General features: G+C 43.3%; 1 protein-coding gene across 4 annotated transcripts in view; it reads right to left on the bottom strand.

The window, feature by feature from the left end:
• PHACTR1 (phosphatase and actin regulator 1) overlaps positions 1 to 26,390 on the bottom strand; it is a gene marked incomplete at its 5' end in the record, with an annotated part of 543,658 nt that overhangs the window by 205,660 nt on the left and 311,608 nt on the right. For all 4 annotated transcript variants that reach the window (XM_079933678.1, XM_079933680.1, XM_079933677.1 and 1 more), the window contains one exon: positions 1,882 to 2,046. In XM_079933678.1, coding sequence (XP_079789804.1) covers positions 1,882 to 2,046 — 165 coding nt within the window. The remainder of the gene's footprint in view (positions 1 to 1,881; positions 2,047 to 26,390) is intronic.

Here is a 26,390-nt window from a genome sequence, read left to right as displayed (position 1 = left end):
ATTACAAACCATTTTCATAGCAGAGTCAGGAAGACCATCGTAAAGGAACTTGTGGAATCTTTTTTTTTTTTTTTGTGGTATGCGGGCCTCACTGTTGTGGCCTCTCCCATTGCGGTGCACAGGCTCCGAACGCGCAGCCCCAGTGGCCATGGCTCACGGGCCCAGCCGCTCCGCGGCGTGTGGGATCTTCCCGGACCGGGGCACAAACCTGCGTCCCCTGCATTGGCAGGCGGACTCTCAACCACTGCGCCACCAAGGAAGCCTGGAACTTGTGGAATCTTTATTGTTATTTTTTCCAGTGCTTACAGAACATTCCCTTCTTCTTTCCTGTTCACATGTCTTACCCCTCACTCTGCCTGAAAATATATTTCATTTAGATTTCTCCTCTCCAAGGCAATGATGTAAGTGCCCTATTCTCTTTCACTCTTAGGGGACACAGAGGAGTCATCCATTAGAGTTTTCCTTGCACGTAAATCTCTCAGTAGTGTTTACAAATACGTAAGCGACGGACACATTTTATGCCACCTTAACAAGTCTGTACAATGACCAAAAGGGAGAATGCAGTCAGGTGAAGAGTGGGGTGTAGTCAGGTAAATGTCAGCGGGGTGACAATTTAGAAATTCATGGAATTCGGAGGTTCACTGTAATCTCAGGAATGAACAAATCATATACAGCCACAGGGCACTGAGGTTTCCATCTCAGAAACAGTCAGAAAGCACGAAACTGGGGATGTCTACCATGAGAACTGTTTCAGATTCCAACTTCCCTATGTTTGTTCTTCTCTTTCATTTCCCAAAGCAGCTAGCATGAAAATTCTCAGACTTGTGGACGAGTATTCATGTACAAGAAGCAGATCATCGCCTATTTCACAGTTTAGACGTGAGCCAAAGCGGAGCGAGGACCAAGAAACAGAGGAGGTGATGATTCTGACGAAGAGGGAGAACAGGCTGAATTTTTGAGGACACAGAGGAAGAAGGAAATAAAAGCCCCAGAGTATCCCTGGAATGACCCGGGTACATAAATACCAAAATCAGGACAAAACAAACAAAAAGAATCTGCACGGCTCCTCCATCACCTCATGTCAAACCCGACAGGGTCAAATCAGAACTCTTCACGTTTCTTTCCCTATACATCTCCCTCTGCAATATTCTTACTTATTAAAAAATACCCACATAACGTGCCACCATAAACACCCCACAAACACTAAGTCATGGAAGGTACTATTCTCACCCCTATCTTACAGGTGGGAAACAGGTACAGAGTTAAGTTGAGCAAGGTCATGCAGCCACCAAGTTTCAGAGCTGGGACTTGAACTCATACAGTCTGACTCCAGAGTCTGTGCTCTTCACACCCCTGCCACGCTGACTTTACCCAGATTCCTTTGCTGTCCACTCGGCTATGAACTATATAGTTATCTTTGTCATTACAATGATGCTTCGCTTACTCGAGCTTTTGTCTCCATGAAATAACCTATTCCTATCTGCCAATAACCATATATAACTTACTTTCTGCTCCTGTGTTGATATTTATGGGAGCGGGGAAAATAAGGATGAAAAATGAGAAATGGACTGTCGACGCTAGAATGAAAGCATACAGGTATGGGAAAGGTGGAGCTCTAAGTTCAGCTATTTATAGATCAAAGAGAAGTGGTGGTTTTATAAATTGCAAAGCAACAACCAAAAACCTGAGCCATGAGAACACACATAGGACCTAAAAGCCATTCTCCATCCTTCTGAAGGATCACTAAACACAAGAGCAACCCTAAGGCTGGATTCTCTTCCTTTGGTTCCGACAGCCTGGGGTAATTAAATTCTACGAATGAACGTACAGAGCTGAAGTCAACAAACGCCCGATGAGAAACAAAGGAAAACATAACCTTACCTGCAGACGTGTGTTTGAACTTTTCACTCTTCTTCTTCCTCCATTTCCAAGGCTTGAAAATCCTTCCCAGGTTGGCAAACTTACTCCTCCTCCGGATGGGTGGGGTGTGGGTACCCGGGACAAGGGAGTCAGATCGCATTGCCGCCAGCCTCTCCACTTCCTCAGCTTGTTTTCCCGAGAAAGAGATGGAAAAGAGCGAGAGAAGGAAAAGTGTTAAAATGGGAGCCTCACAGATGGCCAATGCTTGCCATGGTTACAGATGACAGAAACCACATGACCCAACTTCCGTTTCTCTTTCTGCCTTTTGGAATGGAAGTCCTACCAACGTGTTCTAAAGGCTGGTGACAGTCAGCCCAACCCTAGGAATCTGGAGCACCCCAACCAAATGTGCCCAGCCTTCACCTAGGCTTGAGCAAAAGGATGAGGTTTGGAGGAGGAACAGAGCGCCCCTGACCCATCGGAGCCTCCCCTACGAGGCAGGGACGGGGCATCCAAAGAGTCAAATGACAGCGTAGCTACTGGCCCAGCACTTTCTCAAATAAGACTTGGCAATGCCATCGCTCTAACACCGTCAGCTGAGAAAAGAGGAGGGAGAAAACATTTATCAACCGTCTATTCCAGCGCCAACATCTCCACCACCCACAATGCTCTTTCCTACAACCATGCTTCACCCAGACCTGCAGAAGTACTAGCATCTACTGAACGAGTGCCTCAGCCTTAAAATCCACTGACCGTGTTTAGAAACACTTACACTTCATAAGATTTTACAATTGCCACAATTCGTTTAGGTCTTTTTGTTCCTGGTGCTTTGCTTTAATAAAAAAAAAAAAAACTCCTGTAAATTGAGAGTTGAGCGTGACATTAGGTACCATCTAGACTAATCCCAACAGCTTGACGTTTTGAGGACATGAAGACCTTCAAACTCATAATGCCCAGGGGACCCTTTCTTAAGGGCCACAAGCACTCTGACCGCTTATCACTTGGAATAAAACTCTTTTCCAACGTACATGAGCATCTATAGATCTCAGTGAGGTAAAGAGGCCCCGACTTGAATTTTTATGACAGGCATACTCTGAGAAAATAACCTCCTTGGCGAAATCAAGGCAGGTGGGAGGGACTTGCCGTTCCAGAAAGTCCAATTACATCTAGAGCTGTGGCCAATCCAGAACCACTCTGCTGGGCCTCTTGACACCATCCTTCAGAAAAATTTCCTGGACTTTGCAACACAGGCTGTTCTTGGAATCTCGATCTTACAGCCTGATGTGCTACCTGCTACCATCCAATATGGTTTTAACCAGGAGATTCAATCATTCAACAGATACATATGGAACCCTCAACCACATGCCGGGCCGTGTGCAATGGTGACAGATGACGACAGGTTGGCAAAGGCTCCTGGGCAAGACGGAAAGGAAGGAGATGAATCTGAGTGACATCTGGGAAGCCAGGAGTCAACAGGACCCGGGACTGACTGGGTGGATGGGGGAGAGGAGGCAGGTCATTCCTGATGGCCACGTTCACGTCGGCGGAGTGGCCCCCTTCATTCATGGAAGCTGGGAACATGGGGGACATAAATTGGGCGGGGGAAGGCAGTAACGATTTGGACATATTGCATGGCGAAGGCACTTTGAACTTTTTTTAAATTAATTAATTAATTAATTATTTTTGGCTGCATTGGGTCTTCATTGCTGCGCACAGGATTTCCCTAGTAGCGGCGAGCGGGGGCTACTCTTCGTTGTGGTGCGCGGGCTTCTAATTGCGGTGGCTTTTCTTGTTGTGGAGCACGAGCTGTAGGTGCGCGGGCTTCAGTAGTTGTGGCACACGGGCTCAGTGGTTGTGACTCGCGGGCTCTAGAGCACAGGCTCAGTAGTTGTGGTGCACAGGCTTAGTTGCTCTGCGGCATGTGGGATCTTCCCGGACCAGGGCTCGAACCCGTGTCCCCTGCATTGGCAGGCGGATTCTTAACCACTGCGCCACCAGGGACGCCCGCTTTGAACTTTTGACTTGACGTGGTTCAATGCATGGGTAAGCCCCTCTTTTCAATCACTGTCTCAAGTGACCACTTAATAGTGCGCCAGACACTGATTATTTCTGGAGCAGATGCACAGAAGATCTGGACACAGTTGAGCAGACTCTAGCGGAAGAGACAGAGGCTCAGTGTGGAAAACTGCTGTGACGGGGAACTCCGCCAAATTCAACGGAGGCAAAGAGAAGCTGACTCTGCTTCACAGAGTTGGAAAACACCCCCCGGGCGTGCCACGTACCATTTGGGGCTAGATTTTGAAAGAAAAGGAACTGTTCTCCCCACGTGAGGAAGAAAGAGAAGTGGATTCCTGGAAAGAGGAAGAGACCCAAAAGGAATAGAGAGGCCTGAAAGAACATGGCATGTCTGGGAGCTTCAAGAAACCCAGAGAAACCCGGAGTGTCAGCCAAGATGGGGAACCAGAGGTGAGAGGTGCGAGAGGGGGCTGGAGCCAGATCCTGCAAGCCTGGGGGAAGTTTATTAGGTGTTTGGGTTTTATCCTATACCCAGAGGGAGAAGGAAGAGAATTCGAAAATGGGGATTGACATTATGACATTCAACAAATATGTATGGAAAGCTCACTCTGTACCAGACACTTAGGCTATGTCCGTAAGCAAAATAGATAAAAATAGACAAAAATCTCCAACTCAGGGAGCTTACCCTGGGAGGTAGGGTGAGCAGCAGACATTACACAGTCAAGCTAAATCAACTGCAGAGTATCGTAGAAGATACTTGCTTGGGCTTCCCTGGTGGCGCAGCGGTTGTGAGTCCGCCTGCCGATGCAGGGGACACGGGTTCGTGCCCCGGTCCGGGAAGATCCCACATGCTGCAGAGCGGCTGGGCCCGTGAGCAATGGCCGCTGAGCCTGCGCTCCGCAACGGGAGAGGCCACAACAGTGAGAGGCCCGTGTACCGCAAAAAAAAAAAAAAAAAAAGATACTTGCTTGGGGGAGGAAAAAAAAGTGACTATGATACAAGTTAAATGAGATCAAGAGTGCCTTGGTGGAGGAGGGGCTCAATTTTAATCAGTCTGACTGAGAAGACCTACCACCAGGACACAACCAGATGTGCTTCTTAGGAGAATCATTTTCACAGCAATGGCATCTTGAACTGGAGTGTGAAGAAACAGGTGGCAGAGAAGGTAATGAGGAGGCCACCACACTCGTCTGGAGGGACAGAAGGGACACAGAGAAAAAGATGCAATCCAGCACGGGGAAGAATTATCTTGGTAATTTTCCGGATACACATGGGGGAGGACAAAGAAGCAAGAATTAAGTTTTTGCTTTCCATGACTGGGGAGATAATGAAGACTTTACATTTTTTAACGAACTCTGAGTATAAAGGGAAGAAGCCAGCCGAACAGGATGGTCGCTCAAGGACAAGGGCTTTGGAACCAGATAATGCAGTTTTTGTTTTTGTTTTTTGCAAACCTCTTTAAGGAGTCGGACTTTATTTCTTAAGGTAACGGAGCACAACTGAAGGAAATGTGTCAGGATGGGGAGACGGGATCACGTCAGTAGGCTGAGCTGCAAGAGCCAGTGCAGAGTAAGAGGCTGAAGATGTAGGGAAGAGATTGAGAACTTTGTGAAACAAGGTTCTTAGGGAGGAGAAGAGGTGGGATGACAAGTACTTATAGAAATTCGTCATCGGAGGACTTTACTCTGAGTCACTGAACATCTGAACTGAGATATCTGGTCACAAATGGCACAGATCACATGGGAGCCTCAGAAGGGTTAATGTGGTAGCAGTGGATAAAATGGATTATTGGAGCCTGATGGGAAGAAGATAAAGACTGAGGTGACTTTAAGTAAGTTTGGGTTACAGAGAGGCTGAGGAGACTGTTTTAAAAAACCAACTGCAATGAGTAAACAGAAGCCAAATGGAGGAAGTGAACAGCCTCTGGAGCAACACTGAATTTGGAAATTATTCTCTTTAAAGGGTATCAGCTGCTGGAGTTGGTGCTCCCTCAACAACACTCAGTAGCTGAGAAGAGCCACACAGCGACAATTGTGGGAAACCACACCACGGAGGTTTTGAGTCCAGGATGGAAACCAACTCAAGAGAGTCTGGTGATCTGATTCCCACAAGATCCCCTTCTCTTTTCTACGCATCACCTTTTAAAATTTTCTTGCTTCAGTTGCTAATCTCATTGTTACCTGTCCAGATTTTGCAAGTCTCCAAACCTACCCTCCCAACCCTAATCTCCTGCCTTCAAACCTGTATTTTAAACTGCTGCTAGCTTACTCTTCCAGAAGCCCACTCTTCTCAGAGACTTTCAAGGAGTCCACACAACTTACAGTAGAAAGTTCTCATTTCTTGCTTTGCCCTTCAGGAACCTCTGCCTGAGCTCCTGACCAGAATGATCTTCCAGTACCTCTCTAAACAGATGCTGCGGCCCAAATGAAACACTCTCTGGGTCCCAGTGGGCTTTGGGGGTGGGGATCAAACCCCCGAAAAAATACACAAAATTTCATGTCTATTTGAGTATCTACGTTTGGTTGGAAGAGTTCCCATCTTTGAGTCTCCAAACAGACTAACACACAAAACGTAAAAATTTTAAAGTATCCCTGTTGAGGCTTTTTATGAGTTCAGCCAACTTAAAACATCCTCTGCTACGGATTAAAGGGAGGGAGTATATACTAAAGCCAAAAAAGATAAACAATGAAAAACAAAACCAAGATACAAGTTATTCAGGATTGACACGAGTTTGCTGTCATCGTTGGCACTCCCTAATGGTTTGTTTAATAAGTAAATGAATGAGAGCATCTGATGCAGCCCCTTCACACCATCTTGAGGTATGAAAATCAGCATCACTCTTCGACTTAAGAAAAATGTACCACAAGGACCAAAAACCTGCTTCATAATCGCATTTTCCAAAAATGAGTAAAAATTATTCTGAAATTACCATGTTAAAACAATTATAAAGGAGAGACCTTCAAGATGGGCAGAGGAGTAAGACGTGGAGATCACCTTCCTCCCCACAAATACATCAGAAATACATCTACATGTGGAACAACTCCTACAGAACACCTACTGAATGCTGGCAGAAGACCTCAGACCTCCCAAAAGGCAAGAAACGCCCCACGTACCTGGGTAGGGCAAAAGAAAAAAGAGACAAAAATAGGGACGGACCTGCACCAGTGGGAGGGAGGTGTGAAGGAGGAAAGGTTTCCACACACTAGGAGACCCTTCGCGGGCGGAGACGGCGGGTGGCGGAGGGGGAAAGCTTCGGGGTCGCAGAGGAGAGCGCAGCAACAGGGGTGCGGAGGGAAAAGCGGAGAGATTACCGCACAGAGGATCAGGGCCGACCGGCACTCACCAGCCCCAGAGGCTTGTCTGCTCACCCGCCGGGGCGGGCGGGGCTGGGAGCTGAGGCTCGGGCTTCGGTCGGAGCGCAGGGAGAGGACTGGGGTTGGCGGCGTGAACACAGCCTAAAGGGAGCTAGTGCGCCACAGCTAGCTGGGAGGGAGTCTGGGAAAAAGTCTGGAGCTGCCGAAGAGGCAAGAGACCATTGTTTCGGGGTGCGCGAAAAGAGGGTAAGATTAAGAGCGCTGCTTAAAGGAGCTCCAGAGACGGGCGCGAGCTGCGGCTAACAGCGCGGACCCCAGAGACGGGCATGAGACGCTAAGGCTGCTGCTGCCACCACCAAGAAGCCTGTGTGCGCGAACAGGTCACTATCCACACCTCCCTTCCGGGGAGTCTGTGCAGCCCGTGCAGCCCGCCACTGCCAGGGTCCCAGGATCCAGGGACAACTCCCCCGGGAGAACGCACGGCGCGCCTCAGGCTGGTGCAACGTCACGCCGGCCTCTGCCGCTGCAGGCCCGCCCCGCACTCCGTGCCCCTCCCTCCGCCCAGCCTGAGTGAGCCAGAGCCCCCGAATCAGCGGCTACTTTAACTCCGTCCTGTCTGAGCGAAGAACAGATGCCCTCCAGCAACCTACAGCAGAGGCGGAGCCAAATCCAAAGCTGAGCCCCGGGAGCTGTGCGAACAAAGAAGAGAAAGGGAAATCTCTCCCAGCAGCCTCAGAAGCAGCGGATTAAATCTCCAGTCAACTTGATGTACCTGCATCTGTGGAATACCTGAACAGACAATGAATCATCCCAAATTGAGGCGGTGGACTTTGGGAGCAACTGTAGACTTCGGGGTTGCTTTCTGCATCTAATTTGTTTCTGGTTTTATGTTTATCTTAATTTAGTATTTAGAGTTTATTCTCATTGGTAGATTTGTTTATTGATTTGGTTGCCCTCTTTATATATAGATAGATAGATAGATAGATAGATAGATAGATTTTTTTCCTTTTTCTTTTTGTGAGTGTGTATGCGTATGCTTCTGTGTGTGATTTTGTCTGGATAGCTTTACTTTTACCATTTGCCCTAGGGTTCTGTCTGTCCATTTTTTTTTTTAGCACAGTTTTTAGCTCTTGTTATCACTGGTGGATTTCCTTTTACATTTGGTTGCTCTCTTCATTTCTTTTTTTTAATGACTTTTTAATTTTTAATAATTTATTTTATTTTATTTTATTCTTTCTTTCTCCATTTTCTACTGAGTCATGTGGCTGACAGGGTCTTGGTGCTCCGTCCAGGTGTCAGACCTGTGCCTCTGAGGTGGGAGAGCCGAGTTCAGGACACAGGTCCACCAGACACCTCTGGGCTCCATGCAATATAAAACGGCCAAAGCTCTCTCAGAGATCTCCATCTCAATGCTAAGACCCAGGTCCACTCAACAACCAGCAACCTACAGTACTGGACACCCTGTGCCAAAAAACTAGCAAGACAGGAACATAACCCCACCCATTAGCACAGAGGCTACCTAAAATCATAATAAGGTCACAGACACCCCAAAACACACCACTGGACACGGTCCTGCCCGCCAGAAAGACAAGGTCCAGCCTCATCCACCAGAACACAGTCACCAGTTCCCTCTACCAGGAAGCCTACAAAACCCACTGAACCAACCTTAGCCACTGGAGGTGGACACCAAAAACAATGCGAACTACGAACCTCCAGCCTGTGAAAAGGAGACCCTAAACACAGTAAGTTAAGCACAACAAGAAGACAGAGAAATACACAGTAGATGAAGGAGCAAGGTAAAAACCCACCGGACCGAACAACTGAAGAGGAAATAGGCAGTCTACCTGGAAAAGAATTCAGAGTAATGGTAGTAAAGACGATCCAAAATCTTGGAAATAGAATAGACATAATGAAAGAAACATTTAACAAGGACCTAGAAGAACTAAAGATGAAACAAACAACGATGAACAACACAATAAATGAAATTAAAAATTCTCTAGAAGGAATCAATAACAGAGTAACTGAGGCAGAAGAACGGATAAGTGACCTGGAAGATAAAATAGTGGAAATAACTACCACAGAGCAGAATAAAGAAAAAAGGATGAAAAGAATTGAGGACAGTCTCAGAGACCTCTGGGACAACATTAAACACACAAACATTCGAATTATATATAGGGGTCCCAGAAGAAGAAGAGAAAAAGAAACAGACTGAGTAAATATTTGAAGGGATTATAGTTGAAAACTTTCCTAATATGGAAAAGGAAATAGTCAAGTCCAGGAAGTCCTATACAGGATAAATCCAAGGAGAAACACACCAACACACATAATAATCAAAGTAACAAAAATTAAATACAGAGAAAAAATATTAAAAGCAGCAAGGGAAAAGCAACAAATAACATATAAGGGAATCCCCATAAGGTTAACAGCTGATCTTTCAGCAGAAACTCTGCAAGCCAGAAGGGAGTGGCAGGACATATCTGAAGTGATGAAAGGGAAAAACCTACAACCAAGATTACTCTACCCAGCAAGGAGCTCATTCAGATTTGACAGAGAAATGAAAACCTTTACAGAAAAGCAAAAGCTAAGAGAATTCAGCACCACCAAACCAGCTTTACAACAAATGCTAAAGTAACTTCTCTAGGCAGAAAAGACAAGAGAAGGAAAAGACCTACAATAACAAACCCAAAACAATTTTTAAATAATGGTAATAGGAACATACATATCGATAATTACTTAAACGTGAATGGATTAAATGCTCCAACCAAAAGACATAGACTGGCTGAATGGATACAAAAACAAGACCCGTATATATGCTGTCTACAAGAGACCCACTTCAGACCTAGGGACACATACAGACTGAAAGCAAGGGGATGGAAAAAGATATTCCATGCAAAAGGAAATCAAAATAAAGCTGGAGTAGCAATTCTCATATCAGACAAAATAGACTTTAATATAAAGACTATTACAAGAGACAAAGAAGGACACTACATAATGATCAAGGGGTCGATCCAAGAGGAAGATATAACAATTGTAAATATTTATGCACCCAACATAGGAGCACCTCAATACATAAGGCAAATGCTAACAGCCGTAAAAGGGGATATCGACAGTAACACAATCATGGTAGGTGACGTTAACACCCCACTTTCACCAATGGACAAAGGAGCCAAAATGAAAATAAATAAGGAAACACAAGTTTTAAACAACACATTAAACAAGATGGACTTAATTGATATGCATAGGACATTCCATCCCAGAAGAACACAAGACACTTTCTTCACAACTGCTCATAGAACATTCTCCAGGATAGATCATATCTTGGGTCACAAATCAAGGCTTGGCAAATTTAAGAATATTGAAATTGTATCAAATATCTTTTCCGACACAACACTATGAGACTAGATATCAATTACAGGAAAAATCTGTAAAAAATACAAACACACTGAGGCTAAACAATACACTACTTAATAACCAACAGATCACTGAAGAAATCAAACAGGAAATCAAAAAATACCTAGAAACAAATGACAATGAAAACACAACGACCCAAAAACCTGTGGGATGCAGCAAAAGCAGTTCTAAGAGGGAAGTTTATAGCAATACAATCCTACCTTAAGAAACAAGAAAAATCTCAAATAAACAACCTAACCATACATCTAAAGCAATTAGATAAAGAAGAACAAAAAACCCCCAAAGTTAGAAGGAAAGAAATCATAAAGATCAGATAAGAAATAAATGAAAAAGAAATGAAGGAAACAATAGGAAAGATCAATAAAACTAAAAACTGGTTCTTTGAGAAGATAAACAAAATTGATAAACCATTAGCCAGACTCATCACGAAAAAGAGGGAGAAGATTCAAATCACCAGAATTAGAAATGAAAAAGGAGAAGTAACAACTGACACTGCAGAAATACAAAGGATCATGAGAGATTACTACAAGCAACTATATGGCAATAAAATGGAAAACCTGGAAGAAATGGACAAATTCTTAGAAAAGTATAACCTTCCAAGACTGAACGAGGAAGAAATAGAAAATATAAACAGAGCAATCACAAGCACTGAAATTGAAACTGTGATTAAAAATCTTCCAACAAACAAAAGCCCAGGACCAGATGGCTTCACAGGCCAATTCTATCAAACATTTAGAGAAGAGCTAACACCTATCCTTCTCAAACTCTTCAAAACATAGCAGAGGGAGGAACACTCCCAAACTCATTCTAAGAGGCCAGCATCACCCTGATACCCAAACCAGACAAAGATATCACAAAGAAAGAAAACTACAGACCAGTATCACTGATGAACAAAGATGCAAAAATCCTCAACAAAATACTACCAAACAGAATCCAACGGCACATTAAAAGGATCATACAACATGAACAAGTGGGGTTTATCCAAGGAATGCAAGGATTCTTCAGTATATGCAAATCAATCAATGTGATAAACCATAATAACAAATTGAAAGAGAAAAACCATATGATCATCTAATAAATGCAGAAAAAGCTCGCGACAAAATTCAACACCCATTTATGATAAAAGCCCTGCAGAGTGTAGGCACAAAAGGAACTTAACTCAACATAATAAAGGTCATATATGTCACACCCACAGCCAACATTGTTCTCAATGGTGAAAAACTGAAACCATTTCCTCTAAGATCAGGAACAAGACAAGGTTGTCCACTCTCACCACTATTATTCAACATAGTTTTGGAAGTTTTAGCCACAGCAATGAGGGACGAAAAAGAAATAAAAATGAATCCAAATCAGAAAAGAAGAAGTAAAGCTGTCACTGTTTGCAGGTGACATGATACTATACACAGAGAATCCTAAAGATGCTACTAAAAGACTACTAGAGCTAATCAATGAATTTGGTAAAGTAGCAGGATACAAAATTAATGCACAGAAATCTCTTGCATTCCTATACACTAATAATGAAAAATCTGAAAGAGAAATTAAGGAAACACTCCCATTTACTACTGCAACAAAAAGAATAAAATACCTAGGACTAAACCTACCTAAGGAAACAAAAGACCTATATGCAGAAAACTATGATACTGATGAAAGAAATTAAAGATGATACAAACAGATGCAGAGATATACCATGTTCTTGGATTGGAAGAATCAACATTGTGAAAATGACTATACTACCCAAAGCAATCTACAGATTCAGTGCAATCCCTATCAAACTACCAATGGCATTTTTTCACAGAACTAGAACAGAACATTGCACAATATGTATGGAAACACAAAAGACCCCGAATAGCCAAAGCAATCTTGGGAAAGAAAAATGGAGCTGGAGGAATCAGGCTCCCGGATTTCAGACTGAACTACAAAGCTACAGTAATCAAGACAGTATGGTACTGGCACAAAGACAGAAATATAGATAAATGGAACAGGATAGAAAGCCCAGGGATAAACCCACACACATATGATCATCTTATCTTTGATAAACCAGGCAAGAATATATAATGGAGAAAAGACAGCCTCTTCAATAAGTGGTGCTGGGAAAACTTGATAACTACATGTAAAAGAATGAAATTAGAACACTCCCTAACACCATACACAAAAATAAACTCAAAATGGATTAAACACCTAAATATAAGGCCAAACACTATCAAACTCTTAGAGGAAAACATAGGCAGGACACTCTATGACATAAATCACAGCAAGATCCTTTTTGACCCACCTCCTAGAGTAATGGAAATAAAAACAAAAAGAAACAAATGGGACCTAATGAAACAACAGCTTTTGCACAGCAAAGGAAACCATAAACAAGACAAAAAGACAACCCTCAGAATGGGAGAAAATATTTGCAAATGAAGCAACTGACAAAGGATTAATCTCCAAAATTTACAAGCAACGCATGCAGCTCAATATTAAAAAAACAAACAATCCAATCCAAAATTGGGCAGAAGACCTAACTGGATATTTCTCCAAAGAAGATATACAGATTGCCCACAAACACATGAAAGGATGCTCAACATCACTAATCATCAGAGAAATGCAAACCAAAACCACAATGAGGTATCACCTCACACTAGTCAGAATGGTCATCAACAAAAAATCTACAAACAATAAATGGTGGAGTGGGTGTGGAGAAAAGGGAACCCTCTTGCACTGTTGGTGGGAATGTAAACTGATACAGCCACTATGGAGAACAGTATGGAAGTTCCTTAAAAAAACAAAAGTAGAACTACCATACGACCCAGCACTCCCACTCCTGGGCATATACCCTGAGAAAACCATAATTCAAGAAGAGTCATGTACCATAATGTTCATTGCAGCTCTATTTACAATAGCCAGGACATGGAAGCAACTTAAGTGTCCATCAACAAATGAATGGAAAAAGAAGATGTGGCTCATATATACAATGGAATATAACTCAGCCTTAAAAAGAAATGAAATTTAGTTATTTGTAGTGAGGTGGATGGACCTAGAGTCTGTCATACAGAGTGTAGTAAGTCAGAAAGAGAAAAACAAATACCGTATGCTAACACATATATATGGAATCTAAAAAAAAAAAAAAGAAAATGGTTCTAAAGAACCTAGGGGCTGGAAAGGAATAAAGATGCAGATGTAGAGAATGGACTTGAGGACACGGGGAGGGGGAAGGGGAAGCTGGGACCAAGTTAGAGAGTGGCACTGACATATATACACTACCAAATGTAAAATAGATAGCTAGTGGGAAGCAGCCATATAGCACAGGGAGATCAGCTCGGTGCTGTGTGACCTAGAGGGGTGGGATAGGAAGGGTGTGAGGGAGATGCAAGAGGGAGGAGATATGGGGATATATGTATATGTATACCTGATTCACTTTGTTATAAAGCAGAAACTAACACACCATTGTAAAGCAATTATACGCCAACAAAAATTTTTAAAAAACAAACAAAAAAACAATTATAAGAAATTAGGAGTGCCTTTTAAGAAATTTAGAGTGGCAAAGAGCTCACAAACATTATAAAGGCCTAACTGTAACTCTATCATTAAATGAAGCCTTAAGAAGTATATTAGTAAATTCAAGATGTTTAGCCCTTAAGTCCAGATTTTTGAACAGACTGGATTACTTTAACTGGCTGATGTTTAATCATCCACGTGACTTCTTCCCCCAGTCCATCTGATGAGAGGGCCTAGACCTCAAACTTTTTTGCCACCACATAACGAATGTGGAAGGCTTGAGAGTGAGGAAAGAGACCAACTGCAAATACAGTTTGAAGAGGAAGAAAAGTAAGAACACAGAACAGGGCTGAGAATCAAGTGGTCTCTATCCGACCCACCGCAGGGACATGAGAGAGAACAGCGTGAAGGTGAGCAGAGCAAAGGCGTGTTTATGAAATCAGCTTTCTGTCGAAACAGATCAAGAAAAAGCTGCTTGGCCCAAGCCCATTGCTCTCAAAGGTGGCTTCCTCCTGCTGCTGAGAGAGAAGACGGCGGTCTGGAGAAAATGCTCACTTAGACACGAGTCAGCTCGAGTGTCCACTGCCAGGACTGAGAATGCTGACCCCCAAAGGTAGGAAGCTAGCAGCTGAGCTCATCCGGAGAGCTGAGGGGGGCAGGCGAAGCCTGGGCCAGATGACCTCTGGGGTCTATATAGTGCTTCCATCCAAAAAAACACCCTCCTAACAGACCAGACGGTCTGGGCTCCCTTTCATGACATGACTGGGGGTGGCTTTATCATAGGGAGGGTAGTGGCTGGGAGGTGATTTTTCTTTCTCTTTAGAAAAGCAGGAGACAACATACCTGATGGGTGCACTGTTGTAATTACCGAGAAGCCAAGTAGCTGTGTCTGTTCTGAAGCCACCCGTCGTGGCGGCCCGGGGTTGCTCCTGGCGGGCTCTTAGCGGATGCGGTGGGGAGGAGTGGGCAAGGGGCACTTTAGCCGGCTTTACCTTACCATGGTATTTCTCACGGTGGCTTAGTTTTCAAAAGGCTTATCCAAAGAAAGCGCCAACTTTGGTGTCCTGCTGGCCTAGAATGTGTTAGTCATCCAGTGCCCCCCAGAGAAGTTTGGAAAAAAGGAAGTCGCAGTGTCTGGGCTATCTGATGTCTAGTCAACAGAAGAGGCAGAAGGGCCAGGACATCTGGGGCCCCTGCTCTAGATCTCCCCATATGCCAAGTGCTCTTAGGATTCTGGGGGGACGTGAGATGCTCCCAGGTTGGACATGTGCTTCTCAACCCAAAGCAATGCCCCAGAGTGCTTATGTAGCAGGATCTGATAACATTCACTTTTCCTTCCAATCTCAGGGAAGGGGTTATGTTTTCATGATATCTCACCAGCCTAGGAATGGGAGCCCAAGATGGGGGTGGAGGTGAGGATAGCTGTCAGTTAACTACACTGAGCTGCCCGGAGCCTGAAACTGTCACCTTTCTGCCTCAGGCAGCATTACCTTTGCTTACAGCTGCAAAACGATGTCACACAGGTCCCTAGCCATTTAGAAAGTTCTCAAGGACTATGGCTTTCCCCTTTTAAAATGCACTTTCAGTTCTACAGAGACACCTCATCACAGGGAAATGGAGAATTGCCATGAATGAACAGGCATAAGAGGGCAGTGGTTTCCCTTTTTCACTCCAAAAGAAGTCATGGCACGCTCTCCTACAGAGGTCAGATCTCTTTGAAGAGTTTCTGTCTAACCTAGGACTCATCTGTGCTAACTACGAGGTGTCTTTAAAAAACAGAAGAGTGATGCTTTTTTTTTTTTTTTTTTTTGCGGTATGCGGGCCTCTCCCGTTGCGGAGAACAGGCTCCGGACGCGCAGGCTCAGCGGCCATGGCTCACGGGCCCAGCCGCTCCACGGCATGTGGGATCTTCCCGGACCGGGGCACGAACCCACGTCCCCTGCATCGGCAGGCGGACTCTCAACCACTGCGCCACCAGGGAAGTCCAGTGATGCATTTTTATTCTAAAAATCCTGAGACTGCCTAGTCCCAGGAGGTAAGGAATGGGATGGAGATGGGGGTGCAGAGGGGAGGAGACTGGGCATTAGAGGCGGTGGCCAGGGGGGCAAATGGAGGCTCCTTTGTCCAAAGAAGGTTGCCCGGTTTAGAGAACACATGTAAGCCTAAAAGGACTGAGAGGTAAAGCAACACTGCCATGTTGCCCATGGAGCTACTGAAGGGCTCAGTGCAGTGCCTGAAAACACACCAGCGTTAACACTGCTGAGGGCGAGGACGTATAGTGTTCACACCTTCTCTTCTCACTCTGGCCTTCCCGTGACCTTCACTGTCCTTACACATTCTCCACCCTCTGTGTGCCACCCTCCTCCGCCCTATATCCCTCACCACCAAGTCAAAGATGGACCCCATCTGCATATTAGAATTAAGGTACAGACACTGATACTGGAGTAGCACAATGTTAATGAGAACACAGCTAGCTGCATTAACCAAAGGCTTCTGTCCGTCTTAATCTAAAGGCTGGCTAACTTGAGTAGTGCTGGCCCCAACGAGGAGGGGAAGAAGTTCTGGAGGCCCTCGGCTACCTGGACACACAGGTGGCTGCCTTCTCTACTTGGGTCTCCCCAAAGGAAAAACCAATCACATGCCCCTCAAAACAGTACCCACACTCCAGATGCAACCATCACACACCATTAGGACACTTGAGTCTTAGCCACTGCACCTCTGGAGGGACAGGAACATGTTTATATTGAGACAGTTGCTAATCAGTCCTGTTACAGGAAGGGTATTCTTCACGGAGGAAGAACCATTGAGGGGTGTGTCTTAATGGCCCAGGACAACACAGTCCTGACGGCTGGGAGCAGGTAGAAAAAGAAAGTGAGGCTGCATGTGCCTGGGCCCATACTTCTCAGCATATCTGCTCAGGCACCGGCCAACTTCCTCCTTTCTTTCTGGCTCCAGAGATTTCTGCCTGGTAGGGGGTAGTCCACCCACTGCTGGAAGCGAGCCCCAAAGGGCTTTCCCAGGCTTGCCACTGCCTTCCACACCAGGGACAGCCATCCTTTATTGGCACCTTGGCAAAGGACGCTATGACAGCATGGAATGGAGAGAAGAGAGAGGGGAATTCATGAATCCCATGGGACCAAAGACGGCCCAAGTCATGTTTCTGTTAATCTGCTCTTGAAGCAGTAGTTGAAATCCAGAGGAATATGAGACTGTCCCTAAATCCTGTGCCCTAAGATGTACTGATTTTTGAAGAGGGTAGCTCCCCTGGTTCTGAAAGTGTAGGCCACTGTATAAGCAGCTATGACTAACGTGGTCTACAGAACTCTGCAGACTGTGAACAGGGTATCAGTTCCTTGTAACAGGAAGAGAGATTCTGAACAGGATGGTGCTTCCGTGGGCATTCACGTCAATGATGACAGTAATCATGATGATGATAACCGTATTAATAACAGCGGCCATTTTTAGTCACTTAAGTCTGCCAGGCACTTGACCTCCACCCTCGATATGTATTACCTTATGTCATCCCCACGTTAAGCTTATGAGGTAGTGCTATTATTATCCCCATTTTACAGGTGGGGAAACTGAGGAGAAACTTAATGAACAGGAAGATGTGATTCTCAGGAAAGAGAAACCCAGGCTTTAAATGAAGACTTGTCTATTTTCAAAAATCCGTTCTTACACTATGAAAGGCTTGCTTTTCAAATCCCTGTGTTAGTGACTAAAGTAATAGGAGGGCTTCAGGGACAGGGAGAAAATGAGCTCCATTTCGCAAAGGCTACAAAACAGATGCCAATATAAATTGATCCCACTCTAGCAACAGAAAAGTGGTGTCACCAGTCTTATCCTAAAATGTCATAAAATATACACATATATAAAATGCATATGCATAAAATACAAGCATATATGCCCTGGACGATACCCACCCGAGGTCACTAGCACATTCGGAACCATGTGTAGGAGGTTCTCTATTAAGCACTTATGCCACAGGCTACAATTAGCAACTCAGCAGGTACCAGTTTGGCCTGGAAAAGGCTATACACTGTGTACGGTGGTGGTAAGAATCTTAGTTTTGAAACCAGGAGGATGTGGGCTCAGATCTACAATCTACTGCCTAATAGCTGTTGGTGGATAAGGGTGCTTTCTGCCTTCCAGGCAGGAGGCCTGGGCTTCCTGATTTTCCTCCAGAGGATCTCTCCTCCATTTCCAGTCCTGGACCTCTCCTCCATTTCCAGTCCTGGCAGCTCAGTAAAGGATGATCTCACTCCTGACACCAGAGGTGGGCACGGGACCCAGTGTCAGCGAATCAGAACATTTCATTCTCCACCCACCCTCCCACCCCTAGTAATCCATTCAGGGATGAGCAATTGAGTCCCTCCAGGCAATGAGACTCCATTACAGATTTTGTTGGGGCTACTGATAGACGTGCTCTTTCAACTGGGACTGTATATTAGGCTCTAAGTCTGTTCGAAGCAGGGCCCATAAACTTTAAAACCTTCCCTCAGACCTGGTTAATGTTAAAATAATTTCTAGGGCACAATGGTAATTCATATGCTTTGAAAGGAAACAATTCTATTACATCAAATACTTTCTATTTTCTAAGAACTGTGCTGAGAGGATATTCACATTCCACGAACACAGTCAAGGGACAAAGCACATTGCTAACAGACTAGACAGGTGGGGAAATGTCTTATTTACATTTACACAGGTCTGTGGTGTATTTATTGAGATAGTATATGTTATCTGCGAAGTTCTTCCTGAGATATTCAAAACAAAATTTCTGTTTCACGTCCCAGGAATCTAACCTTCAACCACCAAAGCATGTAATGACTAAAAAAACTTATAAAACATTCTATCGTTCCTTTAATCTACATACTTGTGCTGGGAATGGAACTTGTGTATTTAAATTGTAAACGAACTCTCAAGTCTTTTGTTAATACAAAGTAATAATCTTTAAATAATGTAAATTCTTTGTTCATCTTAAAACCTCAGACCCTGGGTCTCGAAGTAAATAAACAGTGCCTCTCAGATTCAAATCAAACCGCAATGAAACCTGGTTTCTCCTGCAGGGGTCAGCAAAACTTTTTCCATAAAGGCAAATCAAATACTTTGGGCTTTATGGGCCATACACCGCTGCTACAAATCCTCGATTCTGCTGTTGCTACATGAGCGCGGCTTCAGACAATCACATACAAATGAACATGGCTGTGTTCCAAAAAATTTTTATTTACCCAAGCAGCCAGCCTTTGGGACTACAGTTTGCCAAAACTTGCCCTATAGCATGGAGCTGCTGGCAATCTTTCTGCCATCTTGAGGAGAGAGGCTGCCTCAGAATTGAGCCAACAGAGAAAAAAAAAAAAAAAGGCTGAGGGAGGGATGGCTCAGGTGAGAATGAGACCTCATTATATCATTTGGGCCCCTGGATCCAGCCATGCCTGGAACCATTCTAACCCTGGACATCTGCCTTACATGAACCAATAAATTCTCTTTTTTACTTAAGCGAGCATGGGTTGGGTTCGCTTTCACTTGCAACCAAAAGAGTTCTAACAAATTAACTGTGTGACCACCAGTCTGCTCTCCCGTAAAATAAAGACAATACTGACTTGTAAGGATTAACAGGTATGTACTTAAAAACACTCTTTGGGGGCACAGAAGAGGAGTTCAATAAAAGTTATCTAAAAATGAAGTCTCCTCTGGTACCAGGCAGACCACCTGGCCAGTGAGGGTTCTTCTAGGGCTACAGTCCCTTACCTCTTCACCCTAGGATGTCCCTTAAGGAATTACATGAATTTTTAAAATTTTGGAATCTCTGAACTATGCTGAGACCCTCCAGACTGATGTAACAACCAACCGAAGTAAGTACCTATGAAACTTTTGATCGCTGGGCTCCATCTTACACCTGCTGAACCAGAATGTGAATGTACAATACGTAGCCCAGGTAATTGTGATGCCAGCATTCCAAGAATCGCACTTGGAGAAACATACTAGATAGAGCACTCCTACAGGAGCCTAGACTCCTACTCCCAGTTGAATCCACAGCCTTTGAGTGGCTGGCTAAGGAGAATGATCCCTAGTGCAGAAAATTAGGTCATACTTCAGTGCCATCAGCCGGCCCCCAAATCCTCAGATCACTGAGAATTCTTTAAAGATGTCTAATGCTCGTGGAGTGCTTTATTTCCAAGTGTTTTTACATCTGTTAGCTCATTAGATTTTCATAACCTCCCCGTTATGTAGGTAGGGTATCAAATTTCCTAACTTTGTTTCCTTACAATTATGATTGACACACTATTTTCTCATCGCAAAGAATCACATCACAATTTAGCCTTTTTAAGACTTGGAGAAGGTCCGGGATAAACCTTTTGTTTAACCCTTTGTTTCCCAAACTTAAGTTAATCGCAAATATGGTTGTTTGGTGTTTCCTTGTGGGACACGATTGAGGTCTCATCATAGACTAGTGTTCCACAGAACAAAATTTGGAAAATGCCAAGGCAGTGTCTTTTTTGTCCCTTTTTACAGATGCAGGAAGTTAGACACAGAGGGGTCAACTGATTTGCCCGGAATATGCCAACTCACACAGGAATTAAAGTGGTCCAGGGCTCTGAGTCTAGAGATGGGTCAATTGTCAGGCACACCTCGGATCTCTTGGATGGCTTGAGAATGCTTAAGACCAGGGTGTGTAGGTTACTGGATTCGACCCTTTTCCAACAGTCTTTCCCTCCAGTAATACCATCAAGGTTCATACACTTCTCAGCATTTTTCCTCCCTTGAGCTCATTCCGAGATCTCATAATAAGAGGTCACTCAGTTACCTATTGAATGTAGCGTGACAGAGAACCTTATGAAGCCTCACGTTCCCCTGAAGAATCATTTCTTGAGTCTGCTTCCTCTTAAGCTCAGACTTCTCATTTTCTTCCACTGACGACATTACACCGTTTTCTTATTTACCTCCCATTAGCTCACAGACCAGTTCTTCAGTGCCATTTGTCATCTGTGTAGCGACTGTGTGAAATCTAAATAGTACTTCTGGAAAAAAAATATTTTAGTAGGAATGAAGGTCCTTGATAAACATCCCTGTTTTCTTTCCCTTTTCCATGTGTGAGTAATTACCATAAGCAGCTCTAACTCGGGCCTCGCCTTGACCCTGACTCAAAAAGTAAGAAACTGCTTATATATATATTTTTTGCCTCTTTCATAAGGAATTCTTAATTTCACTTGTTTCAGAACACAGAAATTAAATTCCATTAGTCTTTTTTCAGAGGTAAATGGCCTATTCTTTTTGTCCTGTCAATAATTCCTTTGAGGACCTTTGATGATTCTTCTCCATGAAAGATGTTCAATTTCTAAAGAGGTCTCAGCAAGGAAAGTCATTGGTTCATTTTTCCCCATAAGAAGTTCTGAATTCACAAAGAATTTAGAGTGTATTTAAATTCTTACTTTTTTTCCTAATGACCGAGGGACACGAGCTGCCCCACTCACTGACTCCGACCCAGCTCATCTTTGTTTTCCTCAGACACAACAAGAAACACATCATTTCTGCATCAAGGCCTTTACACCTGCCATTCCCTCTGCCTGGATGATTATTTGTTTCACTTCTGAACACCACTTTCCTCCTTAACAGAGAATGTTGCACTCTTTTCTGCCCATCTTCCCTTCTAACAGAACCCATATCATCACGCTCACCTGTCTATCCCTTCTCCACAGGACCACAAGCTTCCTGGAGGCCCCGCCCCCAGCACTAGTGGGTGGATCTCTGATCAGTGATTGACGGAAGGTGGGTAGCCCGCGCAGACCTGGCCATTGAGATCTGTAAGGGGTGCCTATATAGGCGGTCGGGCTTCTAAGAATGGCTTCTTTCCTCTTAGAGAAAGGCACCAAGAGACAGTCCTATTTCTACTCTGATTGCTGTGGCATCAGGATGTAAGGTCTGAACGGTTATAAGCATCTTGCAACCAGCCTGGGGATGGAGTCCTGAAGCCAAAGAGGGCAGAGGAGAGAATCACAGGGCAATGGGATCACGCTCGAGCCTGTCCCACTTAGGAATTTATTATGTTAGACAACAGATGATCTAATTGTTTAAGGCCAAGATGTCCAGGGTCTTTCTTCCCTTACTGTAGCCAAAAGCATCCTAATTGACCTTCCCCTACTAGACTGATGACGCTGGAGAGCAAGGGCCATTTATGACACCTAGGAAATGATCAGGGAATATTTTTTGAGTGAATAAATGCATGAATGTTTCTCAGAAAAAGACACGATAGGAAATATTATATATATGCAAACCAGAGCCTATCCCCTGGAATGCGCATGGTGAGGACAAACAATTGTAGTTGAGATTCATTCTTTATTTACTTGCAGGCAGAGCCATGGCAGGATGTGGGGCTGCGGCAGAGGAGACAGTGTCTACCTCTAAAAGCCACAGGGAAGAAATGACACAGGGAGATTTCGCTCACATTTTCCTGTTTCTTAGAAGAGTTGTCTTAGTCGTAAGTGTTATCCCAAATCTAACTGAACTGGCGATTTTGCTTCACCTCAGTCACTGGCTTTTCATAGAAGTTTGTCTCACATGCCACAAGAGATCTGTTGACCTGGGTCAAGTTTGATATATTATTGAAGGGTAACATCACAAACTAAACTCCCTGTGCATTTTATTAGCATAAAAAGACAGTGACCCAAATGGTCCAATCACTAGGGATTAATTAAGGGACAAGCACTGAACATAAACTATGTGGCCATTAAAAATGATGATGGACACCTCTAATTACTGACATGAAAGCTGCCATGCTTTCTTATTCAGTGGAAAGTAAGTTGTCAAGTATTATATATGGTATAATTTGATTTTTCTAAGAGGTTTACTTACCTATCTATCTATGCATAAGCATAGAATCTGGAAGAAGAAACTTGGCTAAACAGTGGTTCTATCTGGGTCATAAAGTCAGAGATGATCTCAAATTTCTCTATAATTCTATTTTCTGATGGGGGGTAGATTAGATGTAATCCCATCTCTGCCATCTACAAACCACATACAAAGCCCCAATATCTTCCTTTGTACAAGAGAGGAAGTAAGAGAACCTGTCTCTTAAATTGTTATGAAGAATAAATATATTTGAAGCATTTATATCCAGCGTATCAGCCATTGTGATTATTAAATTATGAAAAGTTTATTGCCATTATTGTAACGTGAATATTGCATTTGTGGTTAAATGTAACAGAAATCTACAAGTGGTACTTAGTGGAGGTGTGGTTGAGTGTATGGGGCATAAAGGAATTACTGATAACTGAATGTCACCTCTCCTGCCAGAGGCTATCACTGGGGTATGTGTGATGTAGCATTTAAAAGCCTGACTTTGGAGTGAATAGACATGTGCCTCATGAACTAAAGCAAGTTTCTCCACTTTAAATTGGGAATAATATCATCTTCTTTACAGGTTTTCGTATTACATAAGATAATGTACTTACATGTGGAATACAGTTCCTGGCCATAGTTAAGACCCCAACAAATATTACTATTATTATTACAAATTCATCATACAATTATATTTTAAATGTAAAAATATTACCTTGACATTCCACTAATTATAATTCTTACCTAGCAAATTTATTGCATTTTAAAAAAGAGTTGTAGTTTAACCAAAAACTGGAACAGTGCACTAAAATGGTTTCCTGGGTTAAAAGAAAAAAAAATCTGCCACATTTAACTTCTCTGGAATATTAATATTTTGAAAGGAGATAATCAACTCCTTTCTAAAAAGTGGATGGGGGAGGGAAGGGGCTCTTTGTAAGTTCAAATTTAGTTGGATGCCAAATTCATCTTTATTCTATAGGATTTAATTTACATGAAAATGGCACTCTACTGAAAAAAAAAGAAGTATAGTCTTTATAGATTAATAAACAACAAAAAAAATCCACTAGCTAAAACCCCACTAGCTTATTAACCCACTAGGTTAATGAGACATAGTTAAAATTAATTTTTGTCTTGGGGAAAATAATTTGGATTTTAATCTTAGAGCTAAGTTGACTACAAAAGCAAAGAGTAATTCAAACATATTCACACCGTTATGCAGTGCACAAAGCAGACACTCCACGCATCCTATGAAGGCTTCGGGGCGTCTATGTAAATAGGAATTGCCCGAGATCTGGGGTAGATCCACTAAGGAGAAGGAAATACGACACCATAAGGTCAATATTTTCAGAGGTTTTCTAACAGTATTTGATATTTGTTGAACTATCCTTCAAGGAACATTGAAGGTAATTTCTTCATCTATTTCCTGGCTCTCTGCTCCCCAGAAAAGAAAATTTTTGCCATTCATAATGGCTCAAATGCAAATATAACTGCTTCCTTTTACGTTTACTTAAAAATTAGATGCAGGGGCTTCCCTGGTGGCGCAGTGGTTGAGAGTCCGCCTGCCGATGCAGGGGACACGCTGGCCGGGAAGATGCCACATGCCGCGGAGCGGCTGGGCCCATGAGCCTTGGCCGCTGAGACTGCGCGTCCGGAGCCTGTGCTCCGCAACAGCAGAGGCCACAACAGTGAGAGGCCCACATACCGCAAAAAAAAAAAAAAAAAAAAAAATTAGATGCAGTAACATAATTGAATGTATTCAAGAAGACTCAACTCAGGAGAACAAACCCGGTTAAAAGAATCCTTATTTGCAAATGGAGAAGACACAGGAAATTTAAGTCTCACAAAGAAGTCCTCTCTGTAACACTCAGATACTCATAACCACGACCCCAAAACCAATAACAGGATTTTTAAAAAATATTATCTGGAGAACTCAGCTACACACCCACTGGGGGAAAATAAACAGCTGTTTATTTTTAGCTCTTTCTCAGCTCACCAAGAGAGCAATAACTGAACCTCTAAGATAAAATATGAGGGGAAGTGGTTTGGAGGGAAAAAATTTCTATATTAAGTAGAACAAAAATTGGTTTCCCTATCAAACCACCTTTTACGAATTCAGTTCAACATTTATTGAGCATCTGTACTCTGTGCACTTTGTGAATTAGAAAAAGATACGCCTCGGCTCTGCAGAAGTACTCACAATATTGTGAGACACACACACAATCATCTAATAGCTTAGATAAGACATGGAGAAAACAATTTTCAGATTTTCTTGAAGGTAGGTTGTACAGAAATTTTAGCAGAAATATTTCTTGAGACAGTTTTGCTCTATCATATTTAGTATAGACAATTTTATTAAAAATCATAAACTAGGGCTTCCCTGGTGGTGCAGTAGTTGAGTCCGCCTGCCGATGCAGGGGACGCGGGTTCGTGCCCCGGTCCGGGAAGATCCCACATGCCGTGGAGCAGCTGGGCCCGTGAGCCATGGCTGCTGAGCCTGCGCGTCCGGAGCCTGTGCTCCGCAGCGGGAGAAGCCGCAACAGTGAGAGGCCCACGCACCACAAACAAAAAACAAAAAAAACCCCATAAACTAGCACTTAGAGAGCTAAGGGGACAGGAGTAGGCAAGTGAGTTCTATCTTTATAGCACCAAGAAAGTTCTTTTCTAGAACAGTTCAAACTGCAAAAGTTGAAGCAGAATGACAGTAGTCAGATTTGCATGAATTAAGCTTCAAAAATTCTGACAGATTGAATCAATACCATAAACAGGGTTTTCCTGGTTCTGAGCTTGACCAATGAGGATAAACAGCTGGAAATAAACAACATTATGCGTTGGTCCTAAAATTTTTTTTTTGTCTAATTGTCAATACATGCTATGTATGGCTGTTTATAGAAAGAATCAATGATATAATGGTACATTTTAACAGAGTGTACCCATGCAAGACAACTTGTCCATAAAACTCTGGCAATAATACTTTCGTGCTATTATGCTAGCCTGACATCATGATACAGCACTATCATGTTAACAGTAACCATAATAGGTCAAGTGTATCCTGAAAATGAAAAATGAGTTCAGTTACATGTCTGCAATTTATTTGGGGCCACAAAAAAGAAAAAATATCCTCTATTATCAGTTCCCTGCCAAAAAGCAACGGTAAATATTTTGATGACATTAAAAATCTAATGTTTAAGAGTCTGAAGATGATCTTGAGTTAGTCCTAATTTGGGGGGATCTGGTGGATGGAGGGGGACATTGAGTAACGAAGCCACAGGTCCTTTTGATGACAAGAATAGGCACCAATGCTGTATTTATACGACTGCGCAGAAATTTTAGCTCATTTGGTTAATCAGCTGCTGTTCTCCACAGATTTTTCTCCTTATAAATGTAGTTTCCAGTTAAGAGTAGAGGCCAGGATGTTGCTAAACATCCTACAATGCACAGGACAACCTCCCATAATAAAGAATTATGTGGCCCAAA

This window comes from Stenella coeruleoalba, assembly GCF_951394435.1.
Source record: "Stenella coeruleoalba genome assembly, chromosome: 10".
Lineage (NCBI taxonomy): Eukaryota > Metazoa > Chordata > Mammalia > Artiodactyla > Delphinidae > Stenella > Stenella coeruleoalba.
Note: the sequence above shows the minus strand (reverse complement) of the source record. Positions and strands in the feature narration are given on the sequence as shown.